Below are 18,445 nucleotides of genomic sequence, written 5' to 3' on the forward strand. Positions count from 1 at the left end.
TTTTCTTCTTCTTTAATTTCCAATAAAAACAGAACAAAACATGACCTCTTGGTACACGTTATGCCCTCCGTAAACCAAATCAACTGAAGCGCCACCAAAGTTACCGTCACCACTTCCACATTCAGTCATACCATCACCTGTCTCACTCACTGGGAAACAACTGTGGACTTATTTACCCCCAAAACTGCTGTAGTGAGATATTATTTAATTTAAAAAAAAATAACAGGCGCCACTTTGTGCCAATTATTCCCTTTTCTTCACTCTCTTGAAAAGACTCTCAAAAGAAAAAAACCTCTCTCTCTCAATAGGCTTGAAATCTTGCGTTCAGCTAAATGATTAATCAGCCGTTCTGTTACAAATAGAGGATTGAGGCTGGAAAATAAAACCCTTTGAAAGTTAGAAGAGGAGGAGAAAGCAGTCTGTCCACCATGAGGGGAAACCTTTCTGTTCAGCCTCCGTCTCTCAGGATCCAGGAAGCAGTTCGGTGACACGTCTACCCCCTCCTGGGGTCTTGTGCTCCAGTAGTTGAACACTGCTGGGGAGTTCCCTGACATCCAAAGGTGTGTTGGGTTTATTTTGTGTGTGTCGGGTATTTGCGTATAAAATGAGAGATGCAGAAGAGAAGGAAGGTCACAATATGGCACAGTGGAACCTGTGGGAACCAGTGGAACGTTCTGCTCTCCACTTCATCTTCTTTTTCTTCTTCTGGTTTCGCTCTGGGACCTGTTGTCTGGGAGGGGACAGAAAGGGGAGCATTTAGCAAATCTGTTATTAAGGAACCAATAATATCAAACTCTTAAGTCAATTTTAAGAACTGTAAAGAAATTAAGACATTCAGCTTTCCGGAACTTAAACAAGAACATATTTTTAAATATTGGGTGAAGACAGGTAACTCCCCCTCATGTTTTATTAGTTTTGATGATGAACACGTACCTTAGGTCATTTAAAAGTTGATATTTCAAAGCATGCAACAGTGTTAAAGGTTTGGAGTATTTATTAAAGATGCATCTGTTGCATGATCAAAGTCTTTTTAATACATGGATTTTTTTTTCTCTCAATGTACTTTTATTTATACATTAAGTTTGAAAAGCGGACAACTTTAATGCAAAGATTACAGGTTATTGTAGATGAACAGCAAGAGGAGGCAAGAACTTGTGCAATTTATAATGTGAAATTAATATATATATACAGTGGGGCAAAAAAGTATTTAGTCAGCCACCAATAGTGCAAGTTCTCCCACTTAAAAAGATGAGAGAGGCCGGTAATTTTGATCATAGATATACCTCAACTATGAGAGACAAAATGAGAAAAAAAAATCCAGAAAATCACATTGTCTGATTTTTAAAGAATTTATTTGCAAAATATGGTGGAAAATAAGTATTTGGTCAGTTACAAACAAGCAAGATTTCTGGCTCTCACAGACCTGTAACTTCTTCTGTAAGAGGCTCCTCTGTCCTCCACTCGTTACCTTCATTAATGGCACCTGTTAGAACCCGTTATCAGTATAAAAGACACCTGTCCACAACCTCAAACAGTAGTGATGGGCAAGTGAAGCCTCATGAAGCAATGAAGCTTTCCAACGCAAAGTGTTGAAAAAAGTTCATTACTCAATGCTTCATTCATCACTCACTAGTGACATCTGCTGGTGAAACTGTAACAGCCTTGTTACTCAGTTGGATCATACTTCCAAATATTAGGAAATGCAATATTGTCACAAAGTTTTCATCAAACTCATGTTTAGTAAGAGGAGAATCCTATTCAATTGTCATGTTTTAATGATTAAAATGATTTGTAGCCAATCTAATCCTTGACCATCTGTTAGGTTTTCTTTTATGTCATGGACTTATTAGACAATGAAGATATGTGTTACTTTAATGTATTGAGAACTGAGTGACTGTTGCTGCAGACTCTGTGTACTTTGAGCTTGAAACTTGCTTCCTTAAAGACAGAATTTGTTTAAAATCATCTCTTCCTAGGAGTTCTAGTTCTGATTCTTAATATTAAGTTACACATAGAGTTTGCCTCTTCTAATGGCTTTTAGTCTGGTTTTGATGTGTGATTCTGATGCATCTCCTGATTAAACAAAAGAAAATATAGAAATTTCTGGATTTTAGGTTTAATTGTTTTTATTTAGGAATAGGACTTTTTTCACAGTTTCAGGTTGTGATCTGTCATCTCATAATACTCCCACATATGAGAGGTTTTTCTCTTTTTTGACGGCTCCATTACAACCACTGCTGATGAAAACTGTTCTGCTGATACCAAACCACCTACTACAACCCACAAAGCAACAGGATTCATCACGCTTTTATTTTGAAAACCGACACGCAAAATGAAGCAGTCACGTGACCAATGCAATGCGAGGCCTCGTTTGTTGCCAGTCACGTGGTTTTCAACAAGACAACACAGGCCTCGAAGCGGGGCTTCATTGACACGCCCCCTTATTACTCGGTACAAGCCTCGAAGCCTGGCTTCAGATAGCCCACCACTATCAAACAGTCACACTCTAAACTCCACCATGGCCAAAACTAGAGAGCTGTCAAAAGACACCCGAAACAAAATTATAGACCTGCACCAGGCTGGGAAGATGGAAGATCGATGAATCGGCCGATTATTTTTTCGATTAATCGGAAAAAAAATATTTTTTATATTAACTTCTTTATTCCAAAATAAACATTTTAGACAGAACAAACAAGCACACATATACAGGTTGCTCATTAACTGTACTGGTGCAATATGAAAAATAAATGTTTGTGTTAAAACTACGCAAACTTACATGAGAAATGTAGCTGTACATCCACAAAATATAGGGTACTTTGTTTCATAAAGTGCAAAAAAAGACATTTTTGTTTTTAAAAGCCCCTAAGGGGTTCAAACAATAGGTCCACCCATTTCAAACAAATAAGTTTTTTTTAGATTAGAAGAGTTCTGCCTTTTAAGACAGGAAAGTATAACAGTTAAAGTTGCTACTTGAGAAAATACTGAACCATAGAGATAAAAAATAGCCCTGTGATTCAAATTATAAATTGTATTTGGAATAAAAATTAGAGAACTAGGGGTGCTAAAAAAAAACACATCCTCCAAAGACAGATATTTACATGGAAATGTGGCATATAATTAATTGACATATTACTGATCTTGCTGGATTTTATTCTGCTTTACTTCCATAAATTGCAGGATCTTCTTTACTTTATCTTTGCCAGAAGATTTAAACTTTAAAAGCCTTGCCCTCATAATTTGCAAGTTAATTTATTTATAAAGAAAATATAAACGCTGCTTAAGCTAATTCAAATGAAATTAAAAGTAAAATAAGTAGCCAACCTTATCACTGTCTGTAACCTACTAACAAGGTAAGGAAAGCATCAGATGAGCTACCTGAGAAACTAACGTTACGTTTCCCCACTTTAAAACGAAACAAACATGGTGGTTCCATGCCATGTTAATTTGTTTTGACAAAAGTTGCACGTTACGACTTTTTTCACTTTTTTCAGGCTATTTTAAGTATTGTGATCAATTTGCGCCGTCAATCCCGGCTCTGACTGCAGCGCTGAGAGGGACTCATGCGGGAGAACGGGGTTGGGATGGGGGAGGCGTAGGGTGGCCATTTCTATAGCACCAAAAAGGAGGACATTGTGCGGCATATCAATAAATTACTAAAAGAGGATGCTTGTGTAGCTGAATAGAACAAAATATTAAAGAAATGTAAAAAAGAATTGGTTCCCAGCATTTGTATTTATTTAATACATTGTGGTGTTTAAAAAGTGACCATTTTTTAACACGATTAATTTGCGCAGAACTGCTGCAATTGATCATAAAGCAGTTGTTTGGAAAAGAAGCTCGAGAAAGAGCTAGAGAATAGGACGATGCAAACTGCAAAAAGTGGCTGGAAAAGATGATTTCACCATGTTCTCTATCTATCCATATCTATATATCTATATATATATATCTATATATATATATATATATATATATATAGATATATATATATATATATATATATATATATAAACTTGAGTCATGGAACTGTGCTTACAGCTTCTTATTTCATGTAAACTAATAACTTGTGTACATGATACTTGTTGATGGCATTAAAATTATTTCTAATAGCATTAAAAGAGCATTAAATTAGAGTTCCTCATTCCTGTATAAAACCTGTGAACGCTTAATTTAATCTGACATATTAAAAAAATCCCCATCATCATCCAGCAGATGTTCAGTTTCTGCCCAAATATTTTCTTTCTGTTGTGGATTTTTGTAACAGGGATAACTAGGATCATACATAGTTTGTATGAACTCTGTTTATTCTCTGATTCCAAACTCATCATCTCTTCATCCATTCCTGCAATAAGAATTTTCTTTTAAAGTTGTGAGATTCACTCTAGAATCTCACAACTTCTTCCTGGTCTGTTGAAGCACCAATAGTCTGCATCCGATTATTTAATTAATTGCTCTTAGTTTTTGGGAATATATACAAACTATGCTCTAATTTCTAGATACCGATCTGTTTTTACTATAATTTAATTTGACAAACCGGGTCTTCTCTACATTCTTTTTTCTGTTTGGTGCGATTGCAATAGCGGGTCTTGATCTGGACGGACCGGAGGGGAGCAAAAAATAGCTCAGCTCCGTATTTTGACGGTGAAGGACGGAGAAGACGTACGTGGGCGGTGACGAGCGGAGGATGTGGAACAGCTCTCATTGATTTACATGACAGACAAGTACTCCGTACGTGAGCGGGGCGGAGCGCTGACGGAGTATGTGGAATCTGGGAGTAAAGGAGGACAAATACACGTCCGGCTGGGTGCAGCGCCGGACGCCGGACAGTGCAATGAAAATCCGGACTGTCCGCCCTAAAGCCGGACATCTGGCCACCCTAGGGAGGCGCCCCACGGCAGACTAGGAACGATGCATGCTTTCACGTAAGAGTCTCCAAAAGCCGCCAGTGACACCGTAAAAAGTCACCAGATTTGTCGCTAGTCGCTTTTTTGAAAAATAGTCGCTGGAGGGGTCTGAAAAGTCGCTGAGTTGGCAACACTGCACCTGCAGCGCTGGCTCGCTCTGTCGTATTTTTTCTTCTTCCCCCATTTCAGTCAAGTGGCAGTGATGACGGCGGCGGATGACGCATTAATCGCGCGACACAACTAATCGATGATGAAATTCGTTGCCAACGCTTTTAAAAGTCGATCTTTATCGATTTTATCGATTCGTTGTTGCAGCCCTAATATTATATATATATATATATATATATATATATATATATATATATATATATATATATACCCATGTAAACACCCTGTGCAATAACCCTGTATAATAATCCTGCTATGAAAATGAAAATTAAAAAAGCTGTCATATGTGAACTGAACGCACTGTATATACTGTATACATATATCCCATGCATCTTCTTTTTCTCTTTTTCACTATTCAAGCTGATGTAACAAGTACATTTCTCCACTGTGAGATCAATAAAGTCAATCAATCAATTACTTTGAGAAAAAACTAATGAAACACTACAAGGGTTTATTGTCTTTAGTAGTATGGAACAGCCTGTATAACTAGTCAACATCTGTTATTTTTTCTGAGGGCAAAAAGAGTCTCACAATTTGTGAGGGAAAGACAGCGGAACATTGCAGATGTCAAAATACTTGAACAATATTCATTAAGCTAAACCTGGATGCAAACCTGCTGTTTGAACTTTTTACTGAGTTGAGTTCCCCCCTCTGTGTTGAGGGGTTCAGGTGAATCATCAAGGTGTGGGCTGTATTCCAGCCTGGGTTACTACAAGATTGTTACATTAGAAACAACACAGAAAAAATGTGCCAGGTCGTTTTTGATGGGAATGAAAGCATGAAACAAGCAAGATAAGTGAGTGTTTGAGAGAGTCACAGTGAAGGACACTATTAATGGATGACAGAGAGGAAAATAAAACTCCCAGTTCATCACCACCAACCATGAAAAGAACTAAAGGTTATGGTGCCTGGGAAGGAATCTCAGAACCTTCAAGATATGAAGCGAGTTTGTGAGAAAGAATGAGTGCAGCTGATACCAGAGCCATGGATGAGATCCCTTTGTAGAAAAAAAAAGGCTTCTATTACAGGGAGATGCAATTCTACTTTAGTATTTAGATTTCAGAAGTGTGTTCAGAACTTAGTCTCAGTTTCAATTATTTTATTTTGTTTTTTTCAACCCATCACTTCCATTTGTGCACATATAATTTATCCTTTCTGTGCATGGATTACTTAGGTTGTGTGAGGTTAACAGTCTGATGGAAATAATTAAAATGAGGAAAACATTTTGTTCAATTGTTTTTTTGCTTTTGCTAAAAAAAAAATATGAGCAACTGCAATAGCATTAAAAAAACAGAATTTTAAGCTCAGAGATTTGAAATTCAGATCAGCTGAAAAATAGAGGAAAGAACAGCTTTTAATTCTTTAAGCCTCTGTGGGTTACATTACTGTAATACTACATTCTTACCTCAAGATGGCAATGTTGTTTTATTAACATATTCTTCCAGAGTTTCTTCACCAACCAAGAAGAAATCCCTCTTAATAATAAAATCCTGTGTAATGGTTCCATAAATCTTTCGCCAAATATTCCAAGAATGAAAGAAAACTTGTTTTAATCAGCAACGTTTCTCTAAAGTTAATAAAACAAACAAATGACAAACGACTATTGTTGGCTGTGCTATACAATAGCCAACCATTATTTTGGTCATTTCGGAAAACTCAGAAGTCTAGCGTTCGCATTGATATAAAGCAGATACAGCTCACTTATTTAGATTAATTAGAGCCCTAGGATTGTTACTTTAAAATGGGGGATTACATAAATTAATTCTTTTGTCAGTTACAAAGCTGTTATATGGAGAAATATATATTATTGAAAGTAAAAAAAATCTATTTAAAAAAGAATACAAAAATTGAACTCTGAAAACCTGCTCATTAAAAAAAGAAAAAGGGTAAGTTATAATTTGAATGCAAAAATGGAGCTGACATTTTTGCCGTTTGCTATTTTTCAGACTTAATTCTTTTATACACAATTTTTATTTGAAAATATCTATTGTTTTAAAGGAGAACATTGGAAAAAATAACAGAAAAGAAAAAAAAAACCAAAGTATTGGTATTGAAAATGTTTGTTCGCCTTAAATAAATTCTAAAATAATTATAAATTGCAATTAAAATCTTTTTAATCAAGCAGTTTTTAAAGTTCCATTTTTGAAATGTGTTCTTTGCTTTTAACATGTAAACACATTTTTATTCCATATTCTCGATTTATTGCATCCAGCAAAGCAATGAATAGCTTCATGACCAAAGATGTTACTGCTCAAAAATCAGACCACTAAGTTCTCAGGAAAGTGTCTGTAAGCCTATTCAGGAAATCGGGTTTGAGTTGCCACCGGTGCAGTGCATGCTCAGCAGTGGCAGCAGACAGGTCTGAGTCTGTCTGCAGAAAGTGAGACGGAGATTTCCTTCTTGCCCAAGGAAGTAGCTTTAATGAAGCTCATGTCTTAGAAAAGATACTGTTATAAAAAGGAATTCAGGAACAACTTAATTAATAGTTTTACCATTAACCTTTTGACTCAAGGATCAGGACACCCCATAAATATTCAACCCATCTAGAACCTTAAATTCTATACTGAAACAGGATTTGGACCAGAGGCTGAAACCAAGTATGCCAGAGAGAAATAGCTACCACTAATTTCATTCAGTCACATTTTGACAGCTGACACATTGATTAATATCTTAATCTAAGGTGTAACAACTGCTGTAACAATGAAGATGATTTAAACACTTTTAAATCCATTGGGATTGGACCTTTTCTTGAATCAAACATCCATTCTCCCAGCCTTAGGAAAATGTATACTAATGGCTTGGAAAATCGTAGATGGTACTAAATAAAATATTATTTGTAACCGTGTATATCTTAAGGTAGATATGGGACCCTGATTTTGCAAATTGTTCTCGACCTCAGCTCTCACATGATTAAAGTCCGAAAAAATGTCTAGGCAGGATAAACTGGCAGCTGAACCGTCCCTTTCCTGCCAGTTGAAATAGGCTGAACCTGTAGGCACATTATGCCATGTATGGGGGTATGATATTGGGCGAGATTAACCAGAGATTTTGAGCTGGTGTTGTTTTTAAATGGACCCAGAATGGCCTTGTTCGGTAGCTTGAGATAGAACTTATCTTCACCCGATAGATCTATGGCTAGGATGTGAGCAGGGGTAAATAATGCTGCTTCAGCAAGCATCACCAAGCTATGTAACTTGGTGGGCCTAGTTCCTCCATTTCAAAAGCACCTGCTTTTCACCCCAGTCAGTTTCTTTTTCAACCCGATAAAATGCATCTTTCCCAATCTTTATCTTCTGGATCTCAATCAGGTTAATAAAAAAAACATCATATATATATATATATATATATATATATATATATACCGTATTTTCACGACCATAAGGCGCACCGGACTAAAAGGCGCACTCTCAGTTATGTGTCCCATTTCTGTATTTAACACACACATAAGGCGCACCGGACTATAGGGCGCGTTTCTTATATACAGGTACAAGTCCTCTACTACCTTTAAATACCTCTACTGCGTATTTAAAAATACAGCGGGGGCAAAACTGAGTATGACTGTGCTTTATTCATGTATTTATTACAAAGTATTAATCAAACCTGGCAGCTGGCCGTGAGACAGACATCGCAGATGACACAGCGCTGTGGTCACTCCTAAATTAACTTAAAATCCTGAAACCTGCTGACGGAATATGTTCGCTTTTATTGCCGGTATCCTGGTGCCTGCAGCTAAAATTATTTAGATGAAAAACACCTGCCAGCAGCCGCGGTGAACCCCAGGCTGCCCAGCCTACAGGCTGCTGATGAAGAGATTTCTGCTGTCAGCGCACCGCTGGTATGTGGGGGTCTGAGCGCCTCCGACAGAAATAGATAATCTGGATGAACTGACTGCAATTATTAAGTTTTCAGGTGGACTTTCTCACTTAAAAACATATTAAAACTACTTTATTCCCACTGATCACAGCAAATATAGCTGCAAGATTTAGATTATTTAGATGAAAAAACACCTGCCAGCCACCGCGATGTAGAGGAGGAGACGCGCCCAGAGGCTGCTGTTGAATTAAGTTTTCAGGGAGAAAAATACAGCGGGAGCAAAACTGAGTATGATTGTGCTTTATTCATGTATTTATTACAAAGTATTAATCAAACCCATCAAAGTCATCATCCTCTGTTTCTGAATAAAACAGCTGCGCTAAATCAGACATGCCAGTTTCCCCTTCTTCGCTGTCAGTCACTTTCCGTGCAGCGCAGCTCCTCAGAAATAATGCCGGCTTTTGCGAAAGCTTGAACAACAGAGCCAGCAGACACTTTAGTCCAAGCATCTACAATCCATCCGCAAACTGTGGCGTAATCTGCCCGGCGCTGCCTTCTTATCCTGAAACTGTGGTCTCCGTCGGTCATCCATCGCTCCCACGCCGCTCGCAGCCTTACTTCGAACGGCTGCTTCACACCGATGTCGAGCGGTTGAAGCTCCTTTGTCAGACCCCCGGGATAACGGCGAGCACAGCGTTCATTTGATTCACCTTTTTTTCACATCGGCTGTGAGATGGGCACGCAGCGATGGTGATGCGTGGAAAAAACCACCTAGTCTTCTCACATACACCTGCCTCAGCCACACATCCATCCAGCCTTTTCCATTTGCGTTAATATCATATGTCATCAGAGCGCTGTCTGTCTCGCTGGCAGCTCCCAGATCAGCTTCTCTGATTGGTTGATGCGGCGCGTCCAGCAGCAAAACTTCAATTTTTCCATCTCGAGCAGCAGAAGCGCGGCGCTTCAGATGCTTAAACGCTCCCGACGTGCTGCACCAAAACGCGCTGCGGGACCTTTTGCTGCACCTATATGCGCGTCAACCATTGACTTTGCATGTAAACTCGCTGCTTCTGCTGCACCTGCTGCGTCCGGTTCACACCGATGTCGAGCAGCGTTAATTTGTTTCCCCATGTTTTTCACATCAGCTGTGAGATGGGCACGCATGGAGTTACATATTAACAGCGATGGTGAGGGGTGGAAAAAAAACACCTGGTCTCCTTACATTCAGCCACTCTTTCATCATCTCCTCAATGAGGTGGTCTCAAAAGTCGCAGTTACAACACACATAAGGCGCACCGCACCATAGGGCGCATCGCACATTTTGAGGAAAAAAAAAGACGTTTAAGTGCGCCTTATAGTCGTGAAAATACGGTATATATATATATATATATATATATGCCGGCTTCCGTAGCGTCGTGAGCGCGCATGTGCGAGCTTTCAGGAAATCCTATACACTACTGTTTATGCTCTAAAAACATTCTAAATGACTTCGTTTCGAGTAAATTCTGGATGCTACCAGCTCAGGACACTTGGAATACATTGGACGAGCAGTATGGAGGAATATTGACACGTTTTTTGTGGACTTTTATGGACCTTTCTGTCTCGGGCACCATAGACCTCCATTATTTGAATGTCAGCAGACAGCAAGAAGCCTCCCAGATCTCCAGATGCATTTGAGATATCAAAAAAGTACTCCAGGGTGTTGTTCAGCATGGGGGTGAGTAGAAAATGAAGGCTAATCATGTTTTGGGTGTACTATTCCTTTAAGAACACATCAATAACAGTTAATAAATAATTAAACCCATCGTTCAGGTCTGATAGGGATTGCATGTCAGAGAGATCCATTTGATACAGTTTCAAAGGTTTTGAGACAAACATACCGTTTCTTGGAAAATGTATTGCGGCAGCTGTATACAATGTGTAGCCATCTTGCTTGGAGAGGAAATCTTTCAATTCTGGTGAGGTTATATCCCACCTCCCCTGTCCCCTACAGAATCTGTCATGACCACCAAAACTATCTGGGTAAAAAATGTCTTAATACTTTTTTTTTTTTTTTACTTTTTTATCCACCTACAGGGCAGATGATTAAAAACCACATTAATGAGAGCCTGATATCCAGTGAGTCACATTTTATATCTAGACATTTTACTCTAGGTTATTAAAATATTGTACAACTTGTTACAATTCTTCTTTGTAACATTTTCATTATTTTCAATATGATATTCTTTTAATCCATCCATAAGCCTCTGCTGATACAAATCAACAGTTGTGTCATGAAACTGATTTCAGGCTTTAAAATCTAATGGACGTATCAGCGATCTCTGCCTCTCTGCGAAAACAGTGTCTGAACTGCAGGGGTAAAGCGTGGAGACTGAAGTCCTTGAACGCTCGATTCAAAGTGATTGTGGTAAAAGTCCTAACAGAGAGGTACAAAGCAGCTGTGTTGTAACCGACTGGGATGTTGGTCCACAAAGCCATAGAAAAACCTGCTCTGGATTTTTCTCACAGATGCAATCATTGCCGTTTTAACAGCAGTAATGATCTTCGAAGACACCCTACTGTCGGTCTCATAAAGGATAGCTGGAAATGAGCGCATGTTGCCGTCATCACCCCTCACCACCTCTTCCGTAATCGTACCAAAGGGTTTCCTCTCAGCATCAGAGCAGGTAAGAGAGTGGGAAGAATACATTGTATATATATTGGGTGACGGAGAATGGAGCGATTCAGCATTGTAGCTGACAGATCAGCTCCAGAGTTTCCTGGTCAGTGTCAAGTCTCAGCTAACGGCGAACTCTGTTCATTCTGGCAGAGTAGCGACGGGAAAGCATCAATGGGGAAATGCATGTCCTCACAGTCAGAACCTTTCCTTTATATTGATCATGGGAGTGTGTGGAGAATTGGAAGGGAAGTCATTAATTAAACCTGACAGTGTTGAGTGAAGGGGGGGTTAGTTATACAGGTCATCATTCAATGACGAGAGCCTATGAGGGACAGTTCCAAGCTCAATCAATCGAGGTACAAATCATATCATGAACCATATTATCTATTAATCAATATGTCAGCTGTCAAAATGTGAGTTTGGAAATATTGTTGTTATTTCTCTTTCCAGGGTAAACTGGAAAACATTTGAAGAAGACAGGACGAGACTAAATACATTTGGTTTGCCAAGTTAAGCTGAGCAAAATTCTCAAAATAATTCCCATCTTCGCAATGTTTACTACCAACCTTCAGTTAAGAAAAAAGAAAGAAACACTGAAGCAGTTTAAGAAATTATCATTTATTTAGCCTTAAAACCTTTCCCCCATGACTATAGGGCTCAGCCCATTTATGACTGTAATACCAACATGTTGCCAAAAGAGGGCATTGTTGATCAATCCAACAATCCTCATCTAAGAAACTAGCCAATCAGAGGTTTCTACCAGTCACTCTGACCACTCATACACTCAAGCATGGATGTTTTTTCTCATTAGCCAGATGAAGAAATTAAAGCACCTTTGACAGAGATTTCCCCAAACCATCTGATCAAACATGTCTCTCCTGACCAATCAAACCAAATGGAGACAATTCAAACTGGTTAATTCCTCTGAAATTCTACAGCAAGACAAAAACGGACATAAAATGACTAAATAGATTCATCATTTTCTCATGTTTTGCAGGTTTCCTGAAACCCCTCCTAGCTAGCACCATTACTTCCTCTTAAAGCTGCCAATTTTTGAGAACTTAGAAATGCACTAAAAATACAGAGTCATAAACCAAATGTTACTAGATACGACATGTAGATGTCATTGTCCTAAAATCAAAACCATCAATCATGTTTGTTAAGAAATCAAAGTTACCTTATAACCCGAACCAGCTCATGGAAGGCTTTGTCCACGTTCATTGGAGGATCCTTTGCACTGGTTTCAATATAAGTAATCTGAGGAAAAATAGAAATAACCAGATTTAAGGAAGCAGAAGGCTCCAACTTATAAACCGTATAAACTTAGGTGATTTGCAGCATATATAACTGAATTCAAATCTGTTTAGATTTTACTGGTAATTTAATTCTGTATGTAAATCAAACATATTTGCCTGATAAAGTGCCTTGCAATGACATTTATACACTGCTATATATATATATATATATATATATATATATATATATATATATATATAAAAGTTGTCTGAGCATAAGTTGATGATTTTAAGGTTTAACTATTGAAAATAATTTTCCTTTTGGAACTTTTTTTATGGAAACCTCAGCACCATTAATCATCCATCATCTAACCACACAGATTTCCTCTATGTGTAATAACTAGAAATCAGCAGGGCTTTTATTAGGTTAATCCAATAAAGGGAGTTTTTCCTCTCCACTGTCGCTACAAGCATGCATAGTGTGAGGGATTGCCTTCGAGTCAATTAGTCGATGCAAACAACTGGTTTACCTTAGATAGAAAACTTTGACTGAAGTGCCTTGAGATGACATGTGTTATGAATTGGCGCTATATAAAAAAACTGAATTAAATTTCTTAGGAAAGTGCCATTTTGTAAATAGTTCACAAATTTATTTATTTTTTATGACTTTTCACTCCCATTCAGCTATCCCAGGGGTCGGCAACCCAAACTACTCAAAGAGCCATATTGGACCAAAAAAAAATAAATAATAAATTTGTCTGGAGCCGCAAAAATGTAAAAGCCTTATATAAGCCTCGTATAGCAGCACGGGCTCTAAGTGTATTATCCCACTATAGAAAAGGACTATATGGGCTTAAATATATAATAAGCATTCATGATTAAATGCTTATCCTGAAGCAAACTTCACATAGTAGCCTGAGGTGACGGAGGAACAGTGAATGCTCCCATTGCGCACCGCTTCACCACCTTCACTGCGCGGTTTAAGTTTTGTTGCATTGATGAAATTATAGAAACACAATACAGGAATCTTTCTATGGCCGACGTGTTTCTGTTGGGAGGAGTTGATTGAGTCATGAGCAGCCAAGCAGGAACTGACATCAGAGCTGTGCTCTCTAACCCCGAAATCCCACATCCTCCGTCACCATCATTCCTTGGTCTGATTAATAGTTTTTGGATTTAGGGGAAAAAAATCAAGTTCACATACAGGTGCTGGTCATAAAATTAGAATATCATGAAAAAGTAGATTGATTTCAGTAATTCCATTTAAAAAGTGAAACTTGTATATTATATTCATACATTACATACAAACTCATATATTTCAGATGTTTATTTTGTTTAATTTTGATGATTACAAATGACAACAAATGAAAATCTCAAATTCATCATATCAGAAAATTAGAATATTGTGAAAAGGTTCAAAATTGATGGCCCCTGGTGCCACACTCTAATCAGCTAATTAACTCAAACCACCTGCAAAAGCCTTTAAATGGTCTTTCAGTCTAGTTCTATAGGCTACACAATCATGGGGAAGACTGCTGACTTGACAGTTGTCCAAAAGACGACCATCGACACCTTGCACAAGGAGGGCAAGACACAAAAGGTCATCGCTAAAGAGGCTGGCTGTTCACAGAGCTCAGTGTCCAAGCACATTAATAGAGAGGCGAAGGGAAGGAAAAGATGTGGTCGAAAAAAGTGTACAAGCAAGAGAGATAACCGCACCCTGGAGAGGATTGTGAAACAAAACCCATTCAAAAATGTGGGGGAGATTCACAAAGAGTGGACTGCAGCTGGAGTGAGTGCTTCAAGAACCACCACACACAGACGTATGAAAGACATGGGTTTCTGCTGTCGCATTCCTTGTGTCAAGCCACTCTTGAACCACAGACAGCGTCAGAAGCGTCTTGCCTGGGCTAAAGAGAAACAGGACTGGACTGCTGGTGAGTGGTCCAAAGTCATGTTCTCTGATGAAAGTAAATTTTGCATTTCCTTTGGAAATCAAGGTCCCAGAGTCTGGAGGAAAAGAAGAGAGGCACTTCATCCACGTTGCTTGAAGTCCAGTGTAAAGTTTCCACAGTCAGTGATGGTTTGGGGTGCCATGTCATCTGCTGGTGTTGGTCCATTGTGTTTTCTGAGGTCCAGGGTCAACGCAGCCACATACCAGGAAGTTTTAGAGCACTTCATGCTTCCTGCAGCTGACCAACTTTTTGGAGATGCAGATTTCATTTTCCAACAGGACTTGGCACCTGCACACAGTGCCAAAGCTACCAGTACCTGGTTGAAGGACCATGGTATCCCTGTTCTTAATTGGCCAGCAAACTCTCCTGACCTTAACCCCATAGAAAATCTATGGGGTATTGTGAAGAAGAAGATGCAATACACCAGACCCAACAATTCAGAAGAGCTAAAAGCCACTATTAGAGCAACCTGGGCTATCATAACACCTGAGCAGTGCCACAGACTGATCGACTCCATGCCACGCCGCATTGCTGCAGTAATACAGGCCAAAGGAGGCCCAACTAAATACTGAGTGCTGTACATGCTCATACTTTTCATGTTCATACTTTTCAGTTGGCCAACATTTCTATAAATCCTTTGTTTTTATTGGTCTTCAGTAATATTCTAATTTTCTGATATGATGAATTTGAGATTTTCATTTGTTGTCATTTGTAATCATCAAAATTAAACAAAATAAACATCTGAAATATATGAGTTTGTATGTAATGTATGAATATAATATACAAGTTTCACTTTTTAAATGGAATTACTGAAATCAATCTACTTTTTCATGATATTCTAATTTTATGACCAGCACCTGTACCTGCATCAGAGCGCTACCTGTTTGATCTGTGGACGGTTTTCCATCCTTGCAACCAAACTAGCAGCAGTAGTAGTAGTAGTTTGGAAATGCAATCCACTTCTTAAATCTATTTTTGCGCTCCTCTAATTTATCCAGAAGTTCTGCAAACGCACCTTTTCTCTCACTCCCAGCTTGGTGGTGGGCTGCAGATTTAGCCTTCCCTGGAAATGCCTTTCCAAGTTTTTCTTTTTTTTTTGACACCCTCTCATTACAAAGCGAAATACAGGCAATCCTTCAGCATCGATAATGAAAGCAAATGATTCGGTCTATTTGAATCCTCATTTCTTATCAACCATCTTCCTTTTTTTCGTTTGGGATCCATATTCCGAGACACACCCACCACTTTGTTTACCTGGCACCGCCCCACGCTGGTTCCAAGTTATGACCACTGATGTCTATGGCTATGACGGCAATTATTGTTTAAATTTTTTTATAATACAAGTGTTTACAGCATTGGAAAACATAATAAATTTTTGTATGACCTCCTGCACACCATATTAAAACAAAACAAAAAATCGATTTTCATAAATTTTTGAAAAAGCTCCAGGGAGCCACAAGGGGGAGGCTAAAGAGCCGCATGCGGCTCTGCAGCCGCAGGTTGCCGACCCCCGAGCTATCCTATGAGCTGCTGATGTTTTTCAACCTCAAAAGTCTACTATAAATTCAGTTTTGCATATAAACATATTAACAGATTTGTTTTCCCAAGTTTGCTGAAATTTCGCTTCCCTTCCAGGAAGCTATTTTTAATTCAAAATGTCTGGATTAACATTGAGTTCCAAGCTTTTATAGAGTAGCCCAACAAAAGCCTTGTAATGGCTTAGAAATCATGCACATTCTAAGCCATTACAAGGCTTTTTGTAATGACTATGACCTGGATGACTGAGAATCTCCACAAGCACTTTAACAGATTATTTTGGTCTATATAGTTGTTTTGTGCCTTTGCATATTTTGTTTGTACTAAACTCTACTAAATAAAACAGTTTGCACAGAAAAGAGACAGCATTGCTGTGTGTGACCTTTAATTACAGCTTTAGGACTCACGTTATGTTTGGCAGCCATCTCTTGGCCCTGGTCTGTTGTTACCTTCCTCAGATGAACCAAGTCCACTTTGTTAGCAACCAGCACCATTGGGAAGGCCTCTCTAAATGTAAAGAAAAAAAAACCATACTTTTTAAAAGAAATTTTAAATAATTAAAAGACAAATCTATTATCCAACTGCTGCTATATAATTAACTGGTAGCATCTGTTCTTTAATATTAAAGCCTCCAGCAAACATCTTAAATGTCACAGCATTCAGAACATCAGCTGGGTAGAGTGTTTGAGAGGTGCAACATTTCTGCAACACTTCAGCCTTCTGAAAAAAAAAAAAAAGTTTAAAGTTTGAGCAAATGTAGACAGCAGCGTACTCAGTTCAACTTTTTATTTCTCGTTTTATTTCCAGGCACAACCATAGATTGAAGAACTCTGTTCTACTCAACATCTCTGACACTTAGCTGTTTTTATCCTAAATTCTTTGCAATAACACATTTTCCTCTTTGCCTAATGACCCAGCCCTGCTGACTCAGAAATAAAAGAGAAAAAAAACTGCAGGAGGCTCTGACAACATCACATGCGTGATAAAAATATCAGAGCAGACAGAAATCCAAAGAGAGTAACTTCTGCTTTTCTTCTCAGATACTCTAAGTTTTGCAGATCTATTTTAAAATTATTTAGCTAGTATATTAAAATAAGAAAATTATTGAATTATTTTAAATGGAAGCAAAGAAACACAGTTTTATTATTATATAAATGGCTTTTTCAAATTAGAAATGCTATATTTAAAAATGCCGAGTACACATTCTTTGGGGGCCCACGGTTCATAGCAATAGGACAAAATTCGCTCTTTTCCCTGTAAAGAAAGATGATCAATCAAACGTCAAAATACTCTGCATGATATTTTTAAAACAACAAACCCAGCTTCTCTCATTTTCTGTCCAGACACTAGATTTATGACGATTAACTGTTCGCTGAGAGCGTCAGCGGCGCTTCATCTCACCTGTCTTTGACCCGTAGTATGAGTTGATGGAACCTGTCGACATGTTCGAAGCTGGCCTTGTCCGTGACGGAAAACACGATGAGGAAACCGTCTCCCGTCCTCATGTACTGCTCCCTCATTGCACTGAACTCCTCCTGGCCGGCTGTGTCCAGCACTGGGTAGATGTAAGGGCACAAACTGATCAGAGTTCATCAAAATACTGCTTGATACAAGGAAAGTTTAAAAAAAACATGTCGCCACCACCATGCTTGAAAGCTTGTCTGAGTTGTTTTCAAACAGTTGCTGCTTGGTTTTCATGGTGCCAACATCTTTATTTTTCTAATACATTGAATATGTCTACATTTTGTGCAAATTCACTCTCATGGAAACTTAGATTTGGAATTTTAAAGTTTAAAACAAAATAATTGAATTACCAAAATGTCTGACAATATTCATCCACTGGCTATTTATTTCTATGTAAAATAGTAGTTCACTTTTTGCATGAGGTCCACGCCCTCAATGGGAATCTGGAAAATAAAAGCGAATAGATGTTTCCCTGACTTTAAGGTTCCTAGGTTCTGGCTGCTTGGTTTTGAGTTTATATGAAGCATTAGTGCTAAATATGATGCGTTTGATTTTCTGGACAGTGTCCTTGAAGTCCATTCAGATGTAAGGTGTCAGGAAACTAACCTTTCAAACTCGTGACAGGGCTGGGCAATAGAATAGTACATATTCTACAGATGATAGAAAATCATCTGTCTATTTCGCTAATATTATTCTGTGGTTTCTAGTACCTTT

General features: G+C 38.4%; 1 protein-coding gene across 1 annotated transcript in view; it reads right to left on the reverse strand.

The window, feature by feature from the left end:
• Nucleotides 1-304: 304 nt before the first annotated feature.
• si:ch73-116o1.2 (ras-related protein M-Ras) overlaps nucleotides 305-18,445 on the reverse strand; it is a 38,236-nt gene continuing 20,095 nt past the window's right edge. The window contains exons 3-6 of the mRNA XM_038290279.1: nucleotides 17,669-17,822; nucleotides 16,675-16,774; nucleotides 12,719-12,798; nucleotides 305-730 (exon numbers count right to left, since the gene is read on the reverse strand). Of these exons, the coding sequence (XP_038146207.1) occupies nucleotides 631-730; nucleotides 12,719-12,798; nucleotides 16,675-16,774; nucleotides 17,669-17,822 (434 nt within the window). The 3' untranslated portion in view covers nucleotides 305-630. The remainder of the gene's footprint in view (nucleotides 731-12,718; nucleotides 12,799-16,674; nucleotides 16,775-17,668; nucleotides 17,823-18,445) is intronic.

Source organism: Cyprinodon tularosa, unplaced genomic scaffold (genome assembly GCF_016077235.1).
Source record: "Cyprinodon tularosa strain WSP-4 unplaced genomic scaffold, ASM1607723v1 ctg278, whole genome shotgun sequence".
Lineage (NCBI taxonomy): Eukaryota > Metazoa > Chordata > Actinopteri > Cyprinodontiformes > Cyprinodontidae > Cyprinodon > Cyprinodon tularosa.